The 22,794-nt window shown below is 45.8% G+C and overlaps 1 protein-coding gene across 2 annotated transcripts in view; it reads left to right on the top strand.

Annotated features, from left to right (window-relative positions):
* The window catches only part of ZCCHC4 (zinc finger CCHC-type containing 4), a 99,993-nt gene that overhangs the window by 45,659 nt on the left and 31,540 nt on the right, over window positions 1-22,794 (top strand). For both annotated transcript variants that reach the window (XM_075333711.1, XM_075333714.1), the window contains exons 8-9: window positions 8,233-8,330; window positions 22,247-22,368. In XM_075333711.1, coding sequence (XP_075189826.1) covers window positions 8,233-8,330; window positions 22,247-22,368 — 220 coding nt within the window. The remainder of the gene's footprint in view (window positions 1-8,232; window positions 8,331-22,246; window positions 22,369-22,794) is intronic.

The following is a 22,794-nucleotide window of genomic DNA, read 5'->3' on the forward strand; positions in this document are numbered from 1 at the left end:
TTTTCCTTTCCCCCCTGATGTGGTCAAGCGCTGGACCCAGTGTCCAAAAGTAGACCCCCCGATTTCCAAACTTGCAGCTAGATCCATAGTTGCAGTGGAGGATGGCGCTTCACTTAAGGATGCCAATGACAGACAGATGGACCTTTGGTTAAAATCTGTCTATGAAGCTATCGGCGCGTCGTTTGCTCCAGCATTCGCAGCCGTATGGGCACTCCAAGCTATTTCAGCTGGTTTAGCAAAAGTGGATGCTATCATACATCCAGCGGCGCCGCAAGTGGCGTTCCTTACCTCGCAGATGTCTGCGTTTGCGTCTTACGCTATCAATGCGGTCCTAGAATCTACCAGCCGCACCTCAATGGCGTCCGCCAATTCGGTAGTTTTGCGCAGAGCCTTGTGGTTAAAGGACTGGAAAGCAGATGCTGGTTCCAAAAAATGTTTAACCAGCTTGCCTTTATCTAGAGATAGACTGTTTGGCGAGCCATTGGCTGACATCATTAAACAGTCCAAGGGTAAAGACTCTTCCTTACCCCAGCCCAGATCAAGCAAACCTCAGCAGAAAAAATGGCAGCAGAGGTTTCAGTCCTTTCGAGGTTCGGGCAAGACACAATTCTCCTCGTCCAAAGGGACTCAGAGGACGCAAAGAGTCTCAGATTCCTGGCGGGCTCACGCACGCCCCAAGAAAGCAAATGGAGGAACCGCTTCCAAAGCGGCTACCTCATGACTTCCAGCCCCCCCCCTCCGCATCTCCGGTTGGGGGCAGGCTCTCCCGCTTTTCCGACATTTGGATGTCACAGGTCAAAGACCGGTGGGTGACAAACATTTTGTCTCGCGGGTACAGAATCGAGTTCAGTTCTCGTCCTCCAGCTCGGTTCTTCAGAACCTCCCCACATCCAGACCGAGCAGATGCCCTGCTGCAGGCGGTGGACTCCCTAAGAGCGGAAGGAGTAGTGGTTCCTGTACCGCCTCAGGAACAAGGGCGAGGGTTTTACTCCAATCTCTTTGTGGTTCCAAAAAAGGACGGCTCGTTCCGTCCTGTTCTGGATCTAAAGCTGCTCAACAAACATGTGCACGCCAGACGGTTCCGGATGGAAACCCTCCGCTCTGTCGTTGCCTCAATGTCTCAAGGAGACTTCCTTGCCTCAATAGACATCAAAGATGCTTATCTCCACGTGCCAATTGCTACAGAACATCAACGTTTTCTACGTTGTGTGATAGGAAACGATCATCTTCAGTTCGTAGCTCTGCCATTCGGTCTGGCGACAGCCCCCCGGGTCTTCACCAAGGTCATGGCGGCGGTGGTAGCAGTCTTGCACTCTCAGGGACACTCGGTGATCCCTTACCTAGACGATCTACTTGTCAAGGCACCCTCTCAAGAGGCATGCCAACTCAGTCTACATGCTACGCTGGAGACTCTACAGACGTTCGGATGGATTATCAACTTTCCAAAGTCGAATCTGTCACCGTCACAGTCGCTAACGTATCTTGGCATGGAGTTTCATACTCGAGCAGCGAGAGTGAAGCTTCCGCTGAACAAGCAGCGGTCCCTACAGACAGGGGTGCAATCCCTCCTTCAAGGCCAGTCGCACCCCTTACGGCGCCTCATGCACTTCCTCGGGAAGATGGTGGCAGCCATGGAAGCAGTTCCCTTTGCGCAGTTTCATCTGCGCCCACTTCAATGGGACATTCTCCGCCAATGGGACGGGAAGTCAACGTCCCTGGACAGGAAAGTCTCTCTTTCCCAGACGGCCAAGGACTCTCTACAATGGTGGCTCCTTCCCACCTCATTGTCTCAGGGAAGATCCTTCCTGCCCCCATCCTGGGCAGTGGTCACGACAGATGCGAGTCTGTCAGGGTGGGGAGCAGTGTTTCTCCACCACAGGGCCCAGGGGACGTGGACTCCGCAGGAGTCCACCCTTCAGATCAATGTTCTGGAAATCAGGGCAGTGTATCTTGCCCTACTGGCCTTCCAACAGTGGCTGGAAGGAAAGCAGATCCGAATCCAGTCGGACAACTCCACAGCGGTGGCATACATCAACCACCAAGGAGGGACGCGCAGTCGGCAAGCATTCCAAGAAGTCCGGCGCATTCTAATGTGGGTGGAGGACACAGCATCCACCATATCCGCGGTTCACATCCCAGGCGTAGAAAATTGGGAAGCAGACTTCCTCAGTCGCCAGGGCATGGACGCAGGGGAGTGGTCCCTTCACCCGGACGTGTTTCAGGAAATCTGTCGCCGATGGGGAGTGCCGGACGTCGACCTAATGGCGTCCCGGCACAACAACAAGGTCCCGGCATTCATGGCGAGGTCGCGCGATCAAAGAGCTCTGGCGGCAGACGCATTAGTTCAAGATTGGTCGCAGTTCCGGCTCCCATACGTCTTCCCACCTCTGGCACTCTTGCCCAGAGTGTTACGCAAGATCAGATCCGATTGCAGCCGCGTCATACTCGTCGCCCCAGACTGGCCGAGGAGATCGTGGTATCCGGATCTGTGGCATCTCACGGTCGGTCGACCGTGGTCACTGCCAGACCGACCAGACTTACTGTCCCAAGGGCCGTTTTTTCCATCAGAATTCTGCGGCCCTGAACCTGACTGTGTGGCCATTGAGTCCTGGATCCTAGCCTCCGCAGGATTATCTCAAGGAGTCGTAGCCACAATGAGACAAGCTAGGAAGTCAACGTCTGCTAAGATCTACCACAGAACGTGGAAGATTTTCTTATCCTGGTGCTCTGCACAGAGAGTATCCCCTTGGCCATTTGCATTGCCCACCTTTCTTTCCTTCCTGCAATCGGGGTTGGAAAAGGGCTTGTCGCTCAGCTCCCTTAAAGGGCAAGTCTCGGCACTATCTGTGTTTTTTCAGAAGCGTCTAGCACGTCTTCCTAAGGTGCGCACGTTCCTACAGGGGGTCTGTCATATTGTGCCCCCGTACAAGCGGCCGTTAGATCCATGGGATCTGAACAGAGTACTAGTTGCTCTGCAAAAGCCGCCCTTCGAGCCTCTAAAGGACGTTTCCTTTTCTCGCCTGTCACAGAAAGTGGCGTTTCTCGTAGCGATCACATCGCTTCGGCGTGTGTCTGAGCTGGCAGCTCTGTCATCCAAGGCTCCCTTCCTGGTGTTCCACCAGGACAAGGTAGTGCTGCGCCCCATTCCGGAGTTTCTCCCTAAGGTCGTATCCTCGTTTCATCTTAATCAGGATATATCCTTGCCTTCCTTTTGTCCTCAGCCGGTTCACCGGTATGAGAAAGACTTACGTTTGCTAGATCTGGTGAGAGCACTCAGAATCTATATTTCTCGCACGGCGCCTATCCGCCGTTCAGATGCACTTTTTGTCCTTGTCGCTGGCCAGCGCAAGGGGTCGCAGGCTTCTAAAGCCACCCTGGCTCGATGGATCAAAGAACCAATTCTGGAAGCCTACCGTTCTGCTGGGCTTCCGGTTCCTTCAGGGCTGAAAGCCCACTCAACCAGAGCTGTGGGTGCGTCCTGGGCTTTGCGACACCAGGCTTCGGCTCAACAGGTGTGCCAGGCAGCTACCTGGTCGAGTCTGCACACTTTCACCAAACATTATCAGGTGCATACCTATGCTTCGGCGGATGCCAGCTTAGGTAGAAGAGTCCTGCAGGCGGCAGTGACATCCCCGTAGGGGAGGGCTGTTTTGCAGCTCTAACATGAGGTATCTCTTTACCCACCCAGGGACAGCTTTTGGACGTCCCAATCGTCTGGGTCTCCCAATAGAGCGCTGAAGAAGAAGGGAATTTTGTTACTTACCGTAAATTCCTTTTCTTCTAGCTCTTATTGGGAGACCCAGCACCCGCCCTGTTGTCCTTCGGGATTTTTTTTGTTGTTTGCGGGTACACATGTTGTTCATGTTGAACGGTTTTTTCAGTTCTCCGACGTTATTCGGAGTTAATTTGTTTAAACCAGTTATTGGCTTCCTCCTTCTTGCTTTGGCACTAAAACTGGAGAACCCGTGATACCACGGGGGGGTATAGCCAGAAGGGGAGGGGCCTTGCACTTTTTAGTGTAGTGCTTTGTGTGGCCTCCGGAGGGCAGTAGCTATACCCCAATCGTCTGGGTCTCCCAATAAGAGCTAGAAGAAAAGGAATTTACGGTAAGTAACAAAATTCCCTTCTTTACGGCTCTATTACGAGGTATTATTTTACCCACCCAGGGACTGCTTTTGGACGTCCCAATTGTCTGGGTCTCCCAATGGAGCGACAAAGAAGAAGGGAATTTTGTTTACTTACCGTAAATTCCTTTTCTTCTAGCTCCAATTGGGAGACCCAGCACCCGCCCCTGTTCCCTTCGGGCTGTTGTTCTTTGGGTACACATGTTGTTCATGTTGAATGGTTTCAGTTCTCCGAAATTCCTTCGGATTGAATTTACTTTAAACCAATTTATAATTTTTCCTCCTTCTTGCTTTTGCACCAAAACTGAGGAGCCCGTGATGCACGGGGGGTGTATAGGCAGAAGGGGAGGGGCTTTACACTTTTAAGTGTAATACTTTGTGTGGCCTCCGGAGGCAGAAGCTATACACCCAATTGTCTGGGTCTCCCAATTGGAGCTAGAAGAAAAGGAATTTACGGTAAGTAAACAAAATTCCCTTCGTTGTAAAGCATTTTACAAGTATTCAAATGATTAACTACATCCTCTAGTGGGACACACACAACATACCAATATTTGCCGCACCCAAAATCTTTACAGCCCAGGTTAAAAAGAAATTATTATTTATACTACACAAAGGATTGTGTTAAAATATATATAGTAAAAAAAAATGGCGGATTCGTCTTTTTTTTTTTTTTTTTTTATTTTGCCGCAAGGCAACAATTTTTTTTTAAGAATTACCATAGTCTATAAATTTTATATACCATCATTTGGCACCAAGAAAATGTATAGCTCATACCATAAAATAGCAAGACCTGTTCGAGATAGATCAGAGGAAAAATAAAAAACTTTCATTTTCTTTCAATGTAACATATATTTAGTGTGCAAAAATAAAAACAATTTGCATGTGGTTTCGCTGCATTCATAAAGACCCATAGAATCAAATGAACTTAATATCTTACTACTAAGAGGGAACAATAACAGATTCACTGATTGCATTTTCTTCCCAACCAAAATGTATAAAAATTTATCAATAAGTTATGTGTCCAAGATGGAAGAAATACTTGTCTCAAAAAAAAAAGCCTTCATACAAAAGACAGAATAATAAAAAATGTAAGTTAATGGTCTTGAATGTGCAAATATGAAAAAATTACTTAGCTAATAACTATCAAACAAGTCTGGTTGTTAAAGAGAATCTGTCACCAGGTTTTTTTTCTTGCCTCATCTGAGAGTAGCATGATATAGGGGCAGAGACCCTGATTGCGTTGATGTGTCACTTATTTAACTGGGTGCTGCAGATTTGATTGCATAGCAAATACGTTTAGAGGGAATCTGTCAGCAGGTTTTTGCTACCTCATTTGAGAGAAGCATGATGCAGGCAAAGAGATCCTGAATCCAACAATGTATCACTTAGATTACTGGATGCAGCAGTTCTGACAGAGTTTTTATATTTAGCAATGCAGCAGAGCTAAGAAAGCTGTCACCTCCCACATCAGGCTCTGTATATACAATGTCTATAGACAGTGAGCTGCTAGTCACAGAAGGGGGTGTGCTGGACTAGGGTTCACTGCCTGGTGTAGTTGACCTAGTCCAGGAATTATCAGCAATCTCTGTTTTAGTTTCAGATTAATATCATCATCAACCTTGATAAGAGCCGCATCGCTGAAAATTGTGAGTTAACTCCTACAGCGTGCTGTCTTCAGATTACATAGCAAATATCTGACAGATTTCTTTTAAGGTTAAGTCCGCACGCATCTTGTGATAAAAAAACGCATTAAAAAAGAATGCATTTTTATTGCGTTTCTTGACAATATGTTTTTGATGCGTTTTTGACCATACGTTTTTGATGCGTTTTTGACCATGCGTTTTTTATGCGTTTTTTGACCATGCGTTTTTGATGCGAATTTGATGCGTTTTTTGACCATGCGTTTTTGACCATACGTTTTTGATGCGTATTTGATGCGTTTTTTGACCATGTTTTTTTAATGCGTTTTTGACCATGTGTTTTTGATGCATTTTTGACCATGTGTTTTTGACTATACGTTTTTGATGCGTTTTTTGACCATGCGTTTTTTATGCGTTTTTTGACCATGCGTTTTTGATGCGAATTTGATGCGTTTTTTGACCATGTTTTTTTTATGCGTTTTTGACCATGTGTTTTTGATGCGTTTTTGACCATGTGTTTTTCACTATACGTTTTTGATGCGTTTTTTGACCATACGTTCTTGATGCGTTTTTTGACCATACGTTCTTGATGCGTTTTTTGACCATACGTTTTTGATGTGTTTTTTGACCATACGTTCTTGATGCGTTTTTGACCATACGTTTTTGATGCGTTTTTGACCATGCGTTTTCTATGCGTTTTTTGACCATGCGTTTTTGATGCGAATTTGATGCGTTTTTTGACAATGCGTTTTTGACCATACGTTTTTGATGCGTATTTGATGCGTTTTTTGACCATGTTTTTTTTAATGCGTTTTTGACCATGTGTTTTTGATACATTTTTGACCATGTGTTTTTGACCATACGTTTTTGATGCGTTTTTGACCATGCGTTTTCTATGCGTTTTTTGACCATGCGTTTTTGATGCGAATTTGATACGTTTTTTGACCATGCGTTTTTGACCATACGTTTTTGATGCGTTTTTTTAAGGTTAAGTCCGCACGCATCTTGTGATAAAAAAACGCATTAAAAAAGAATGCATTTTTATTGCGTTTCTTGACAATATGTTTTTGATGCGTTTTTGACCATACGTTTTTGATGCGTTTTTGACCATGCGTTTTTTATGCGTTTTTTGACCATGCGTTTTTTGACCATGCGTTTTTGATGCGAATTTGATGCGTTTTTTGACCATGCGTTTTTGACCATACGTTTTTGATGCGTATTTGATGCGTTTTTTGACCATGTTTTTTTAATGCGTTTTTGACCATGTGTTTTTGATGCATTTTTGACCATGTGTTTTTGACTATACGTTTTTGATGCGTTTTTTGACCATACGTTTTTGATGCGTTTTTTGACCATGCGTTTTTTATGCGTTTTTTGACCATACGTTTTTGATGCGTCTTTTAACACCAATGCATGAACAAGGCAGGGAAAAATGCAAAAAGAATTGACATGCTGCTGTTTTGTTGTCACCACAAAACTGCAGCCAAAAAAAAAAGCGACGTGCGCACAGCAAAATCAGAAATCTCATAGACTTTGCTGGGGAAGGAAAAGAGTGCAGTTTGTGGTGATTAAAATTCACCACAAACTGCACCAAAAACGCCTGAAAAACTGCAGTGTGCGTATGGGGCCTAAGGGGTCTTTGATAATGTTACTGATTGACATTCACGCAGTGCACACCCTTGTCCACTAGAGGGCACACTATGTCTGCCTTTAGCGCCCAGTTGCTGATATAATTTAGCTTGTTTTCCTTTTTGGTGGAGAATATTGTATGGGAATCACTAATGCATAGTATTGGAGGAGATGATAGAACGACACTTTAGCGCTCCTGCAAGCTGTTTTTTTGCACATAAAAAACACTGATTGGTTAAAAGTAATCTTAGTAACTTTGTTTGAGCATTTTCTCGCTATACAGCCTTTACGTAAGATTGGGAAGTGACAGTTGCCACCGTCAAATGATGACAGGGATGTCCCCCTGATCACCAGTGCTGGATGATATTGGGTGGACGATGATCTGCAGGGACATAGGACCTGATTCATAATATACAGATATTTTTTCTTTTTTTTTTTTTTCTTTTGTTCTTTTATGTGATTCATGAATTTGTCACATTTTTAACCTTTGTAAGCAAAAAGTCACACATTCTGCTAAAATGACATAACATTTGTGCAAAACTTCCAGGCATACCTAAAATCACTCCAGGAGGCGGAATGGAGTAAACCTTTTTAAAAAGTCAAAATTGATGAATGGACCACAAACGTATGGATACCCCAAATTGTGTTCACAATGGCGAACATTATTATAAAAAATCCCGGAGAACACATAAAATAGGCTTTAAAAAAGTCACAAATTAAAAAAACAAAACACCAAAAACGTCTTAAATGTACTAACAAATGGAGGCAATAGTCTTTTTTTTCTGGAGATGATCACACAGTTTATAGGGTTTCTTAACACTGCCATGTCTTTGTTTCAGCCAGTTCTAAGGAGCTGTCCATGTTTTGGATCTTTCCCTACTTCTTTGAGACGCGTATCGTTCAGTGTTTTCCTGATTTCCGCATGTTAGATTATCAGGTAAGTGACTTGTACAGGGGGCCATGGCCACCAGTTTCTTTACTGACTATTCTTAGTAGAAAAGTTCAGTAACTTTGTTTGTATATATTTTGTGTTGTACGGATCATGATCATGTACAGCGCTGCATTCACAATACTGCTATGCTCCAAGTTCTTCACGGAAAATGCTCTGATTGTGATCCTGGAAATATTACACCACTATCAGGCTGCTTTATTTCTTTTTGCTAAAATGCTTGCTTCCCGGACAGAAATTAAATAGACACTATTATACTTAATGGGGTGTTTCTGGTGCAATATGTGTCCTGCATAGGACAGATAAGTTTCTACAGATGTTCAGTTTTTCTATTCCCAAAACGCAAGGGAGCACAACATTTTATGGCCCAAGAGCCACATTGCCATGCTGAACCAATCCTAAAGGCCGCAAAAAATATTACAGAGGTACGTACATAAATACATCACCAGAACCACTATCAGTACATTAATACATCACCAGAACCACTATCAGTACATTAATACATCACCAGAATCGAGTTTTGAATATTTGAGGAGGATTTGTAGAGTTTCTGTTCCACAAAAATCAGTGGGAAGCACACTAAATTACACTGAGGTTTTGGAGATTTTGGAAACTCTACAAATTCTACCCAGAATCTCAAAACCCTTAAGTTTTGTGAAATTTTAATATAGCCATTGAGCACATTATGGATTGCTTCATATGTACAAGATTAGAAGCCTAGTCAGTACATGATCGCAGCGCCGGAACCACTGTCAGTACATGAGTAAATTGCTCAGCATAGTACAGACATTGGTTGTAATGTCGGCTCTGCCCCATATACAATTGTATCGTATGAAACTATAACTCCCAGTATGTCCTTAACAATGGGAAGGAGATGCTGGGAGTTGTTACCAGTCATCATCAGACTGCGGATCATAAAGGAACCACAGGCAGTATCTCAAATAAACATTTACATCCAGGTACCTTATAAGTGACATCTCTGATCTTAGACATTCTCATCCTTTTTAGTTCCATGTAATACAGACGATGATGAGATTTACAGCCCAAGTGTTATCTTTCCATACTCCTCTCTTCTCTGTCTTCTACAGCACTTCTTGACAAGGTGTACTTAAAATATCATTGTACTGCCCCATAAATAAAAATATCTCTCATGCTGCACCCCTGAATAAATAATTGCCTCTCATCATGCTTCCTTCACATAGTATCCCCCATACACTGCCCCTCTCTATAAAATCCCCCATACACTGCCCCTCTCTATAATATCCCCCATACACTGCCCTCTCTATAATATCTCAGCCACTCTGCCCTTCTCCATAATATCCCACCCAATATTTTTCCCTCTATAATATTCCCCCATACTGCCCCTCTCTATATTAGCCCCTTCTCCAAGATATTCTCACATGCTGTCCCTTGCTATACCATGCCCCCTTTCTTAATCCCCTTTATTGCCCCATAATGTGCCCTCACAGTAACGCCAACCTCATTTGCTCCCCCCATCTAAATAGGACATTTAATCCTTGTCTCCTCCATAGAGCACTTACTGTTACCCATTGTCATCTCTGCTGTTCTCACCACGCAGTAGCACGTCAGAGTGGGGGGTGATGAACACTCCTTTGCGTGTGTCCTAATACCCAAGTGTTCAAATGTATTCACGTCTGGAAGACGCAAATACATCTGAATATAGGATGACGGCAGCCAGTTCAGAAGTAGGCCATTTTTACTTATTCCTGACCAAATACGTATTGATTGATTTTTTATTTTTTTTTGCGATAGGGCTTAATTTTTACGACACTTCTATATTTCGATTTAATTTATTTATTTTGCTGATATCAGGGGAAAGTGTAAAGCAAAATAGGAAATAAATAGACATTATTTTCACATTTTTATTGTATTTATTTTTTTAATCCACAAAGGACCACTAAAAAAACATCTTAAATAGTGTTCCCCTCTGCATGGAAATTATTTTTATATGTTGGACATTTTATTCATTCATTCATTCTGACAGTGGCAGGGCTAGAAACCGCGATTGTCGTTTTTAGGTTTTCAACTTAATTTTTCCTTTTTATTTTTTTTCATTATTTCACACACTGTACCTTATAAGGTCTTAACCCCTTCAGCCCCCGGGCACTTTCTGTTTTGGCGGTTTTTGTTTTTTGCTCCCCTTCTTCCGAGAGCCGTAACATTTTTACTTTTCTGTCACTCTTGCCATATGAGGGCTTGATTTTTGCAGGACGAGTTGTAATTTTAAATTAAACCATTAGTTTTACCATACAGGGAACTGGAAAACAGCAAAAAAATTCTAAGTGTGGAAAAACTGCAAAAAATGTGTGATCGCACAATAGTTTTTGGGTTGTTTTATTCACCGTGTTCACTGTATGGTAAAACTGATGTGTGGGTGTTATGACTGAGGTCGGTGTGAGTTTGTAGACATCAAACATGTATAGGTTTACTTGTATCTAAGGGGTTAAAACAACCTCACAAGTTTGTCCAATAAAAGTGGCGTACGTTTTGCGCCATTTTCCGAAACCTGTAGCATTTTCATTTTTTGGGATCAGTGACAGCTTATTTTTTGCGTCTTGAGCTGACATTTTTAATACCATTTTTGCTCAGATGCTATGTTTTCATCGCCTGTTATTGCATTGTGCGTAAAATTTGCGGCGACCAAGAAACGTAATTTTGGCGTTTGGAATTTTTTTGCCCCTACGCCGTTTACCAATCAGATTAATTAATTTTATATTTTCATAGATCGGGCATGTCTGTATGCGGCGATACCAAATATGTGTATATTTTTTATTTTTTTAACCCTTTAATTTTCAATGGGGTGAAAGGGGGTTGATTTGAACTTTTAGGTTTGTTTTTTTTTTTGAGAAAAGTTCAAACAAAGGAATAAAATAGATAATGGGCACTGATACTTTTTATCAAATAAAGGTGCTAGAAGATGTAAACCGTTAAGGCCCAGTCACACACACAACGACTTACCAGCGATCCCGAAAACGATGCGACCTGATACGGATCGCTGGTAAGTCGCTGAGAGGTCGCAGGTGAGATGTCACACAGTCAGATCTTACCAGCGATGTAGAAACAATATAGGTCGCAGTAGCGACCTGTATAACGATCTCAGCAGTCACTGTGACACTGTCACACAGTGTCAAACACAGCGATGTGTCCTGCCCAGCAGGACATCGCCTTTGAAGAAAATGGCCTGGACCATTCTGCAACGACTAGAAATCTCACAGCAGGGGCCTGATCGCTGGTAGGTGTCACACATAACAAGATCGCTACTGCGTCACAGAAACCGTGACTCAGCTGCTATCTCGCTAGCGATCTCGTTATGTGTGACTGTACCTTTAGGGGTACTTCACACACAGCGAGATCGCTACTGAGATCGCTGCTGAGTCACGTTTTTTGTGACCTCATTAGCGATCTCGCTGTGTGTGACACTGAGCAGTGATCTGGCCCCTGCTGTGAGATCGCTGCTCGTTACACACAGCCCTGGTTCGTTTTTTTATTGTTGCTCTCCCGCTGATAAGCACACATCGCTGTGTGTGACAGCGAGAGAGCAACAATCCTGAATGTGAAGGGAGCAGGAGCCGGCGTCTGACAGCCTGCGGTAAGCTGTAACCAAGGTAACATCGGGTAACCAAGGTGGTTACCCGATATTTACCTTCGTTACCAGCCTCCGCAGCTCTCACGCTGGCTCCTGCTCCCTGCACATGCTAAGTTAAGCGGTGTGAGCTGGTAACTAAGGTAAACATCGGGTAACCATACCCGATGTTTACCTTAGTTACCAGTGTCCGCAGCTTCCAGACGCCGGCTCCGTGCAAGCGCAGCGTCGCTTGCACGTCGCTGCTGGCTGGGGGCTGGTCACTGGTCGCTGGTGAGATCTGCCTGTTTGACAGCTCACCAGCGACCATGTAGCGATGCAGCAGCGATCCTGACCAGGTCAGATCACTGGTGGGATCGCTGCTGCATCGCCCACCCAAAGCTTCGCCACCATGCCTTCATTTGAGGCTTAGAATGTTAGCTGCTTGGAATATACAGTGCCTTGTGAAAGTATTCGGCCCCTTTGAATTTTTTAACCTTTTCCCACATTTCAGGCTTCAAACAGAAAGATAAAAATGTTAATGTTATTGTAAAGAATCAACAACAAGTGGGACACAATTGTGAAGTTGAACAAAATGTATTGCTTTTTTAAACTTTTATAAAAAATAATAAACTGAAAATTGGGGTGTGCAATGTTATTCGGCCCCTTTAAGTTAATACTTCTTTGTCGCTCCATTGGGAGACCCAGACAATTGGGTGTATAGCTTCTGCCTCCGGAGGCCACACAAAGTATTACACTTTAAAAAGTGTAACCCCTCCCCTCTGCCTATACACCCTCCCGTGCATCACGGGCTCATCAGTTTTATGCTTTGTGTTGAAGGAGGCACACATTCACTCAAGCTCCCATTTTAGTCAGCAGCAGCTGCTGATTGTATCGGATGGAAGAAAAGAGGGCCCCCAACAGGGCCCCCGGCATGCTCCCTTCTCACCCCACTAAGTCGGCGGTGCTGTTAAGGTTGAGGTACCCATTGCGGGTACAAAGGCTGGAGCCACATGCCGTTTTCCTTCCCCATCCCTTAGAGGCTCTGGGAGAAGTGGGATCCTAACCGGTCACCATTCACTGGGACCGGGCTCCCTCCGCAGCCCCTGGGGGAATCTGCCGGACAGGAGACTGGGTATCATCAGGGACAGGCCCTGCATCTAAAAGGTACTCTGTGTCCCCTTGGGGACGGTGCATGGAGCTCCTGTGTCACAGACGCTGCAGCGGCTGCTGTTTTTTTGTGACGACCGGGACTACCACGCCGACCGCACCTGTTTGCCGGCCGCGTTATTAAATTTAGTCCCCGGCTTCATGCGGCCTAGTACCATAGCTCCCGCCCCCGGGCCTGCCAGTCAGGGGTAAGGGCGGGACGGTCGACTGGACGTCGGCTGTGAGGGCTGGAGCATACTTAGGTGTCCTCCTCCCCCCTCACTGATCACTGTGGGGCACCAGATTCCCGCACTTTATTAGTCACCACCCACGGCTCCCTCCTCCCCTGAGAGCTCCGGCAACCATTTTTACAATCACTTCTGCCGGTGGAGGATTTCAGAACGAGCTCTGCAGCTCTGGGAGGCCCAGGCAGGGAATCTGGTGGACACACAACCGCTTTGGGCGGTCGGTAAGCCACACCGGTTACCCGGTGCTGGTCCCCTTAGGGTGCCGAAGTGTATATATATATATATATATATATATATATATATATATATATATATATATTTGTATACATTTTCTCTGTTCGGCCGCATTGGTTTTGCCTTTGGCTATATACCCTCAGTGATCACTCTCAGAGGAGACAACAGCATGTCGTCCGCAAAGAGCAAGGGTGCCAAGACACAGGGTTATTTTGCAACCTGTACCTCTTGTGCGGCTATGTTACCTGCAGGTTCCACCTACCCTCACTGTGAGCAATGCTCGGCCCCTGTGGCACTCACTCAGCCGGAGCCTCGGGCACTGGTGGGACCCTCGGCTCAGGTAGACCCCCCTGCTCCCCCTGTCCAGGCGGCAGGGACAGAGTTTGCAGTTTTGGCTGAGAAACTCTCTGAGTCACTTTCACAATCCATGGCTCAGTCTATGGACAGATGGTCTGCTAAGATACTAGAAGCCTTGCAGTCCAGATCGGTACTTACACAGGCCCCGGGCACTGTGAGTTCATCGCCCCCAGGCTCCTCTCGGTCTGCGCCGCAGAGTGCTCCTGGGGTGACACATAGGTCCCACGGGGAGGACTCCGACACGGACCGCAGTCCCAGACCGGCTAAGCGGGCTCGCTGGGAACCTTCCCCGACTTCATCACGCTGTTCGGGGTCTCAGCCTGAGGACTCTCTGGAGGATGAAGCGGAGGTCGCAACTCAGGGCTCTGATCCTGACGTTGCTCTCAATCTTGATACACCTGAAGGGGACGCCATAGTAAATGACCTTATAGCGTCCATTAACCAGGTGCTAGATCTTTCCCCACCAACTCCACCTATAGAGGAGTCGACTTCGCAGCAGGAGAAACACCAGTTTAGGTTTCCCAAGCGTACACGGAGTGCGTTTTTCGATCACTCTAACTTCAGAAATGCTGTCCAGAAGCACAGAGCTTTTCTGGACAAGCGCTTCGCTAAGCGCCTTAATGACACACGTTACCCCGTCCCCCCTGACGTAGTTAAGGGTTGGGCTCAGTGTCCCAAGGTGGATCCTCCAGTCTCTAGACTGGCGGCTAGATCCGTAGTATCTGTGGCAGATGGTTCATCGCTCAAGGATGCCACTGACAGGCAGATAGAGCTCCTGATGATATCCATCTATGAAGCCATAGGCGCGTCTTTTGCCCCGGCCTTTGCAGCCGTGTGGGCACTCCAAGCTATCTCAGCTTGTCTGTCTGAGATTAATGCGGTCACACGTACCTCTGCTCCGCAAGTTGCGTCTTTGACTTCTCAGGCGTCGGTATTTTCATCCTACGCCATGAACGCCGTCCTGGACTCTGCAAGCCGTACAGCGGTAGCGTCCGCCAATTCGGTGGCAGTCCGCAGGGCCATGTGGCTACGCGAATGGAAGGCAGACTCTGCTTCCAAGAAGTTCTTAACCGGTTTGCCATTTTCTGGCGACCGTTTGTTTGGCGAGCAATTGGATGAAATTATTAAACAATCCAAGGGAAAGGACTCGTCCTTGCCCCAGTCCAAACCAAACAGACCTCAGCAACGAAAAATTCAATCGAGGTTTCGGTCCTTTCGGCCCTCAGCCAGGGCCCAATCCTCCACGTCCAACAGGCCAAAGAAGGGCCAGAGGAACTCTTATGCATGGCGGTCTAAGTCACGTCCTCCAAAGACCGCCAGAGGAACCGTCTCCAAGGCGGCCTCCTCATGACTTTCGGCCTCCCCAAACCGCATCCTCGGTCGGTGGCAGGCTCTCCCGCTTTTGCGACGCCTGGTGGCCACATGTCCAAGACCGATGGGTGAGAGACATTCTGTCTCACGGTTACAGGATAGAGCTCAGCTCTCGTCCTCCGACTCGTTTCTTCAGAACATCTCCGCCCCCCGAGCGAGCCGATACGCTTTTTCAGGCGGTAAACACTCTGAAGGCAGAAGGAGTTGTGATCCCCGTTCCCCTTCAAGAACGTGGTCACGGTTTTTACTCCAACTTGTTCGTGGTGCCAAAAAAGGACGGATCATTCCGTCCCGTTCTGGACCTCAAACTGCTCAACAGACACGTGAGAACCAGACGGTTTCGGATGGAATCTCTCCGCTCTGTCATCGCTTCGATGTCCCAAGGAGACTTCCTAGCATCAATCGACATCAGGGATGCTTATCTCCATGTGCCGATTGCACCAGAGCATCAACGCTTCCTGCGTTTCGCCATCGGGGACGAACACCTTCAGTTTGTGGCACTGCCTTTTGGCCTGGCGACAGCCCCACGGGTCTTCACCAAGGTCATGGCATCCGTGGTGGCGGTTCTACACTCTCAGGGCCACTCGGTGATCCCTTACTTAGACGATCTCCTAGTCAAGGCACCCTCCCGGGGGGCATGTCAACACAGCCTGACCATTGCTCTGGAGACTCTCCAGAGGTTCGGGTGGATCATCAATTTCCCAAAGTCAAAATTGACACCGACCCAATCACTGACTTACCTCGGGATGGAGTTTCATACTCTCTCAGCGATAGTCAAGCTACCGCTGGACAAACAGCGTTCGCTGCAGACAGGGGTGCACTCTCTTCTTCGGGCCCAGTCACACCCCTTGAGGCGCCTCATGCACTTCCTAGGGAAGATGGTGGCAGCAATGGAGGCAGTTCCTTTTGCGCAGTTTCATCTGCGTCCACTTCAATGGGACATTCTCCGCAAATGGGACAGGAGGTCAACGTCCCTAGGCAGGAATGTCACTCTTTCTCTGGCAGCCAAAACCTCTCTTCAGTGGTGGCTTCTTCCCACTTCTCTGTCGAAGGGAAAATCCTTCCTACCCCCATCCTGGGCTGTGGTCACGACGGACGCGAGTCTGTCAGGCTGGGGAGCGGTTTTTCTCCACCACAGGGCTCAGGGAACCTGGACTCCGACAGAGTCCTCCATTCAGATCAATGTTCTGGAGATAAGGGCAGTGTATCTAGCCCTAAAGGCGTTCCATCGGTGGCTGGAGGGCAGGCAGATCCGCATACAGTCGGACAACGCCACGGCGGTCGCGTACATCAACCACCAAGGCACACGCAGTCGTCAAGCCTTCCAAGAAGTTCGGCGGATTCTGCTGTGGGCGGAGGCCACAGCCTCCACCATCTCCGCAGTTCACATCCCGGGCGTAGAAAACTGGGAAGCAGACTTTCTCAGTCGCCAGGGCATGGACGCAGGGGAATGGTCTCTTCACCCGGACGTGTTTCAAGAGATCTGTTGCCGCTGGGGAACGTCGGACGTCGACCTCATGGCGTCTCGGCACAACAACAAAGTCCCGGCATTCATGGCACGGTCTCAAGATCACAGAGCTCTGGCGGCGGACGCATTAGTTTAGGATTGGTCGCAGTTTCGACTGCCTTATGTATTTCCTCCTCTGGCACTGCTGCCCAGAGTGTTACGCAAGAACAGGTCCGACTGCCGCCGCGCCATCCTCGTCGCTCCAGACTGGCCGAGGAGGTCGTGGTACCCGGATCTGTGGCACCTCACGGCGGGTCAACCGTGGGCACTCCCAGACCGACCAGACTTGCTGTCCCAAGGGCCATTTTTCCACCTGAATTCTGCGGCCCTCAGCCTGACTGTGTGGCCATTGAGTCCTGGCTCCTAGCGTCCTCAGGGTTATCTCAAGATGTCATTGCCACTATGAGACAGGCCAGGAAACCAACGTCCACCAAGATCTATCACAGGACTTGGAGGATCTTCTTATCCTGGCGCTCTGATCAGGGTTTTACCCCCTGGCCGTTTGCCTTACCCACTTTCCTTTCTTTCCTTCAATCCGGAATGGACAAGGGTTTGTCTCTCGGCTCTCTCAAGGGACAAGTATCGGCGCTTTCCGTGTTTTTTCAAAAGCGTCTAGCCAGGCTTCCGCAGGTCCGCACGTTCCTGCAGGGAGTTTGCCACATAGTCCCACCTTACAAGAGGCCGCTGGAACCATGGGATCTTAACAGAGTGCTAAAGGCTCTTCAGAAACCACCTTTCGAGCCACTGCGGGATGTCTCTCTATCACGTCTTTCGCAGAAGGTGGCATTTCTAGTGGCAGTTACATCGCTCCGTAGAGTGTCGGAGTTGGCAGCACTGTCATGCAAAGCCCCCTTCCTGGTTTTTCACCAGGATAAGGTGGTTCTGCGTCCGGTCCCGGAATTTCTCCCTAAGGTGGTATCCCCTTTTCATCTCAATCAGGATATATCCTTACCTTCTTTTTGCCCTCATCCAGTTCACCAATGTGAAAAGGATTTGCACTTGTTAGATCTAGTGAGAGCACTCCGGCTCTACATTTCTCGCACGGCGCCCCTGCGCCGTTCTGATGCGCTCTTTGTCCTTGTCACTGGCCAGCGTAAGGGGTCGCAGGCTTCCAAGTCAACCTTGGCTCGGTGGATCAAGGAACCGATTCTTGAAGCCTACCGTTCTTCTGGGCTTTCGATTCCTTCAGGGCTGAAAGCCCATTCTACCAGAGCCGTGGGTGCATCCTGGGCATTGCGGCACCAGGCTACGGCTCAGCAGGTGTGTCAGGCGGCTACCTGGTCGAGTCTGCACACTTTCACGAAACACTATCAGGTGCATGCCTATGCTTCGGCAGATGCCAGTCTAGGTAGGCGAGTCCTTCAGGCGGCGGTTGCCCACCTGTAAGAGGGGGCCGTTTTTCGGCTCTTTTTATCGAGGTATTCTTTTACCCACCCAGGGACTGCTTTTGGACGTCCCAATTGTCTGGGTCTCCCAATGGAGCGACAAAGAAGAAGGGAATTTTGTTTACTTACCGTAAATTCCTTTTCTTCTAGCTCCTATTAGGAGACCCAGCACCCGCCCCTGTTCCCTTCGGGCTGTTGTTCTTTTGTGTAGACATGTTGTTCATGTTGAATTGTTCTTTTGGTTCATGGTTTCAGTTCTCCGAACATCCTTCGGATTGAATTTACCTTAGATCAATTTATAAGTTTCCTCCTTCCTGCTTTTGCACCAAAACTGATGAGCCCGTGATGCACGGGAGGGTGTATAGGCAGAGGGGAGGGGTTACACTTTTTAAAGTGTAATACTTTGTGTGGCCTCCGGAGGCAGAAGCTATACACCCAATTGTCTGGGTCTCCCAATAGGAGCTAGAAGAAAAGGAATTTACGGTAAGTAAACAAAATTCCCTTCTTTGTAGCGCCACCTTTTGCTGCGATTACAGCTGCAAGTCGCTTGGGGTATGTGTCTATCAGTTTTGCACATCGAGAGACTGAAATTCTTGCCCATTGTTCCTTTGTAAACAGCTGGAGCTGAGTGAGGTTGGATGGAGAGCTTTTGTGAACAGCAGTTTTCAGCTCTTTCCACAGATTCTTGATTAGATTCAGGTCTGGACTGTGACTTGGCCATTCTAACACCTGGATACGTTTATTTGTGAACCATTCCATTGTAGATTTTGCTTTATGTTAGGGATCATTGTCTTGTTGAAAGACAAATCTCCGTCCCAGTCTCAGGTCTTTTGCAGACTCCCAACATATTTTCTTCAAGAATGATCCTGTATTTGGCGCCTTCCATCTTCCCATCAATTTTAACTATCTTCCCTGTCCCTGCTGAAGAAAAGTAGGCCAAACCATGATGTTGCCACCACCATGTTTGACAGTGGGGATAGTGTGTTCAGGGTGATGAGCTCTGTTGCTTTTACACAAAACATATCGTTTGGCATTGTGTCCAAAAAGTTCGATTTTTGGTTTCATCTGACCAGAGCACCTTTTTCCACATGATTGGTAGGTCTCCCAGGTGGCTTGTGGCAAACTTTAAATGACACTTTTTATGGATATCTTTGAGAAATGGCTTTCTTCTTGCCACTCTTCCATAAAGGCCAGATTTGTGCAGTGTACGACTGATTGTTGTCCTATGGACAGACTCTCCCACCTCAGCTGTAGATCTCTGCAGTTCATCCAGAGTGATCATGGGCCTCTTGGCTGCATCTCTGATCAGTCTTCTCCTTGTTTGAGATGAAAGTTTTGAGGGACGGCCGGGTCTTGGTAGATTTGCAGTGGTATGATACTCCTATTTCAATATGATCGCTTGCACAGTGCTTCTTGGGATGTATAAAGTTGTGGAAATCTTTTCGTAATTAAATCTTGCTTTAAACTTCTCCACAACAGTATCACGGACCTGCCTGTTGTGTTCCTTGGTCTTCATGATGCTCTCTGTACTTTAAACAGAACACTGAGACTATCACACAGCAGGAGCATTGATACGGAGACTAGATTACACACAGGTGGATTATATTTATCATCATCAGTCATTTAGGACAATATTGGGTCATTTAGAGATCCTCAATGAACTTCTGGAGTGAGTTTGCTGCACTGAAAGTAAAGGGGACGAATAATATTGCACGACCCAATTTTGAGTTTATTCTTTTTTACAAAAATGTAAAATAAGCAATAAATATCTTTCGCCTTCACAATTGTGTCCCACTTGTTGTTGATTCTTCACCATAACATGAACATTTTTATCTTTGTTTGAAGCCTGAAATGTGGGAAAAGGTTGAAAAATTCAAGGGGGCCGAATACTTTCGCAAGGCACTGTAGTTGTACATGTTATCTATCCATCTACAGTGCCTTGAAAAAGTATTCATACCTCATGAACATTTCCACATTTCACCCACAAACTTAAATGTGTTTTATCAAGATTTTATATCGAAAACCAACACAAAGTAGCAAATATTTGTGAAGTGTTTTTCTAAATATTTAAAAACTAAAGATCTGGAAATTGTGCCGTGCATTTGTATTCAGTCCCTTGAGTCAGTACTTTGTAGGATCACCTTTCGTTGCAAATTTTTGGGGTCTGTCTCTATCATCTTTGCACATCTAGAGACTGAATTTTATTCTATTATTATTAATTCTAGCTCATAGAGATTGGATGGAGGCGTCTGTGATCAGCAATTTTCACGTCTTGTCACAGATTCTCAATGAGATTTAGGTCTGGACTGTGACTGAGCCATTCACACATATGAACCTACTTTAATCTAAACATCCATTGTAACTTTGGTATGTTTAGAGTCGTTATCCTTCTGGAAGATGAACCTTCGTCCCAGTCTCTCCCGTCTTTTTGCAGACTCTTAACAGGTTTTCCTCCAGAATTGCCCTGTATTTATCTCCTTTCATTTTACCATCAACTCTGACCAGCTTTCTTGTTTTTGCTGTTTAACCATAGCATGATGCTGCCACAAGCACATTTGACAGTGGGGATGGTGTTTTCAGGGTAATGTGCAGTGTTGTTTTACACCACACATACCTATTGCAGTAAGCCCAAAAAGTTGTACCTTGCTGTGAACCCTACGTGGCTTTTTACTAACTGCAAACAGGACTTCTTATGGCTTACTTTCAAAAATGTCTTTCTTCTTGATAGTCTTCCATAAAGGTCAGATTTATGGAGCACACAACTAATAGATGTCCTGTGGACAGATGCTTCCACTTGAGCGGTGGATCTCTGCAGTTCCTCCAGAATGACCATGGGCCTCTTGCCTGCTTCTATAATTAGTGCTCTTCTTGCTTGGGATGTTAGTTTAGATGGATGGCCATCCCTTCTTTGTAGGTTTGTAGTCACGCCATACTCCTTCCATTTTTGGATGATAGATTGAACAGTGCTCTGTGAGACGTTCAGAGCTTGGCTTTTTATTTTTATAACCTAAGCCTGCTTTAATCTTCTCCACAACTTCTCCACACCTTTATCCCTGACCTGCCTGGTGTGTTCCTTGGTTTTCATGATAATGTTTGATTCCTAATGTCTAAAAAAAACAAAAAAAAACTCTGAGGCCTTCACAGAACAGCTGTAGTTATACTGAGGATATGACATACAGGTGGACACAATATAATAATTAGGTGACTTTTAGAAGCAATTGATCACTCAGGATTTCATTTAAGAATACAAATGCACATCACAAATTTCAGATTTATATTTTTAAACTATTTAAAAAGAAATGCATAGTTTGCTTAACACTTCACAAATTCTTGGTACTTAGTGTTGGTATGTCACATAAAATCCCGATAAAATGCATTTCAGTTTGTGGTGGTTAATGTAAAAAAAATGTGGAAAAGACCATCTATCTAACCATCTATCCATCTATCCATCCATCCGTCCGTTTTGGACCCTGATCGATTATAACCATTATAATATATACCCTGAGGCCTCTATCATATATCTGTTTGTTATTTCTTTTTGCTTACCAGAGAAAAAGTGTTTCATCCATTTTCATTATTTTTTTAGGTCCATATCGCCAATGTTCTTATATTCCTAAATAAATAAATGTTTCAAGCTTCTACTGCCCTTTTAAAATGTAAAAAAAAAAAAAATGGACAGCACTCAGATGACTCACTAATGGCATTTGTGTATTACAGTATCTGATTTTTGTGTGGTTTTTTTTTTTTATTTTTTTTTCACTGAACCATTGGCTTGGTAATTTCAGGCCTATACCAAGATCAAAAACTGACTTTTTTGTAGACACTTGATCTTCAAAAAATATACTCATGAACAGCAATATAGACAATTGTGAGTATGTGTTCTATATGGTTGAAACACTGATAAAACACGTACGTAAAGCACAAACCTCTAAAAGAGACCTTAGGATGAATTCTTATCCTGTAGATTTTCCTGTGGAAATTTTAGGGACTTAAAATAGTTCCATGGGACAATTACAGACCTTTCTACAGCGGCAGATTATGGTAAAGGAACCTTCTATTTGTCACTTCAGGTGGATTATGAGAACCATGCCCAGTACAAATACGGGAAGACTGGACGGAAGCAGTCACCTGTCCGCATTTTTACCAATATTTCCCCAGAGAGTATTGTTCTTCCAACCAGTGAAGGTTACAGGTAAAGAATCAATCCTGTGTTACACTTTTTCCATAAATATAGTCATCATCTTGGTAAACTGTATTAAAATATGGATTTCTTTATCGTTCCTTTGGGAGACCCAGACCATGGGTGTTTAGCTTCTGCCTCCGGAGGACACACAAAGTACTACACTTAAAAGTGTAGCTCCTCCCTCTGAGCTTATACACCCCCTGGTAGCCAGTCCTAGCCAGTTTATCGCTTTGTGTCAGGAGGCATACATCCACACATGCATTCTCATCTGATTTGTTTGACTTTTGGAAAGAGTTTGAAGAAAAGCGGGTCCATGTCTGGACTCCCGGCATGTCCTTCTCACCCCACTGTGTCGGCGGTGTTGTTAAGGTTGATTTACAAGGCTGCAGCCTTACATGCCGCGCTCCTTCACCATCCCTTCTGGGCTCTGGCTTG

Source organism: Anomaloglossus baeobatrachus, chromosome 1 (genome assembly GCF_048569485.1).
Source record: "Anomaloglossus baeobatrachus isolate aAnoBae1 chromosome 1, aAnoBae1.hap1, whole genome shotgun sequence".
In the NCBI taxonomy this organism is placed as follows: Eukaryota; Metazoa; Chordata; class Amphibia; order Anura; family Aromobatidae; genus Anomaloglossus; species Anomaloglossus baeobatrachus.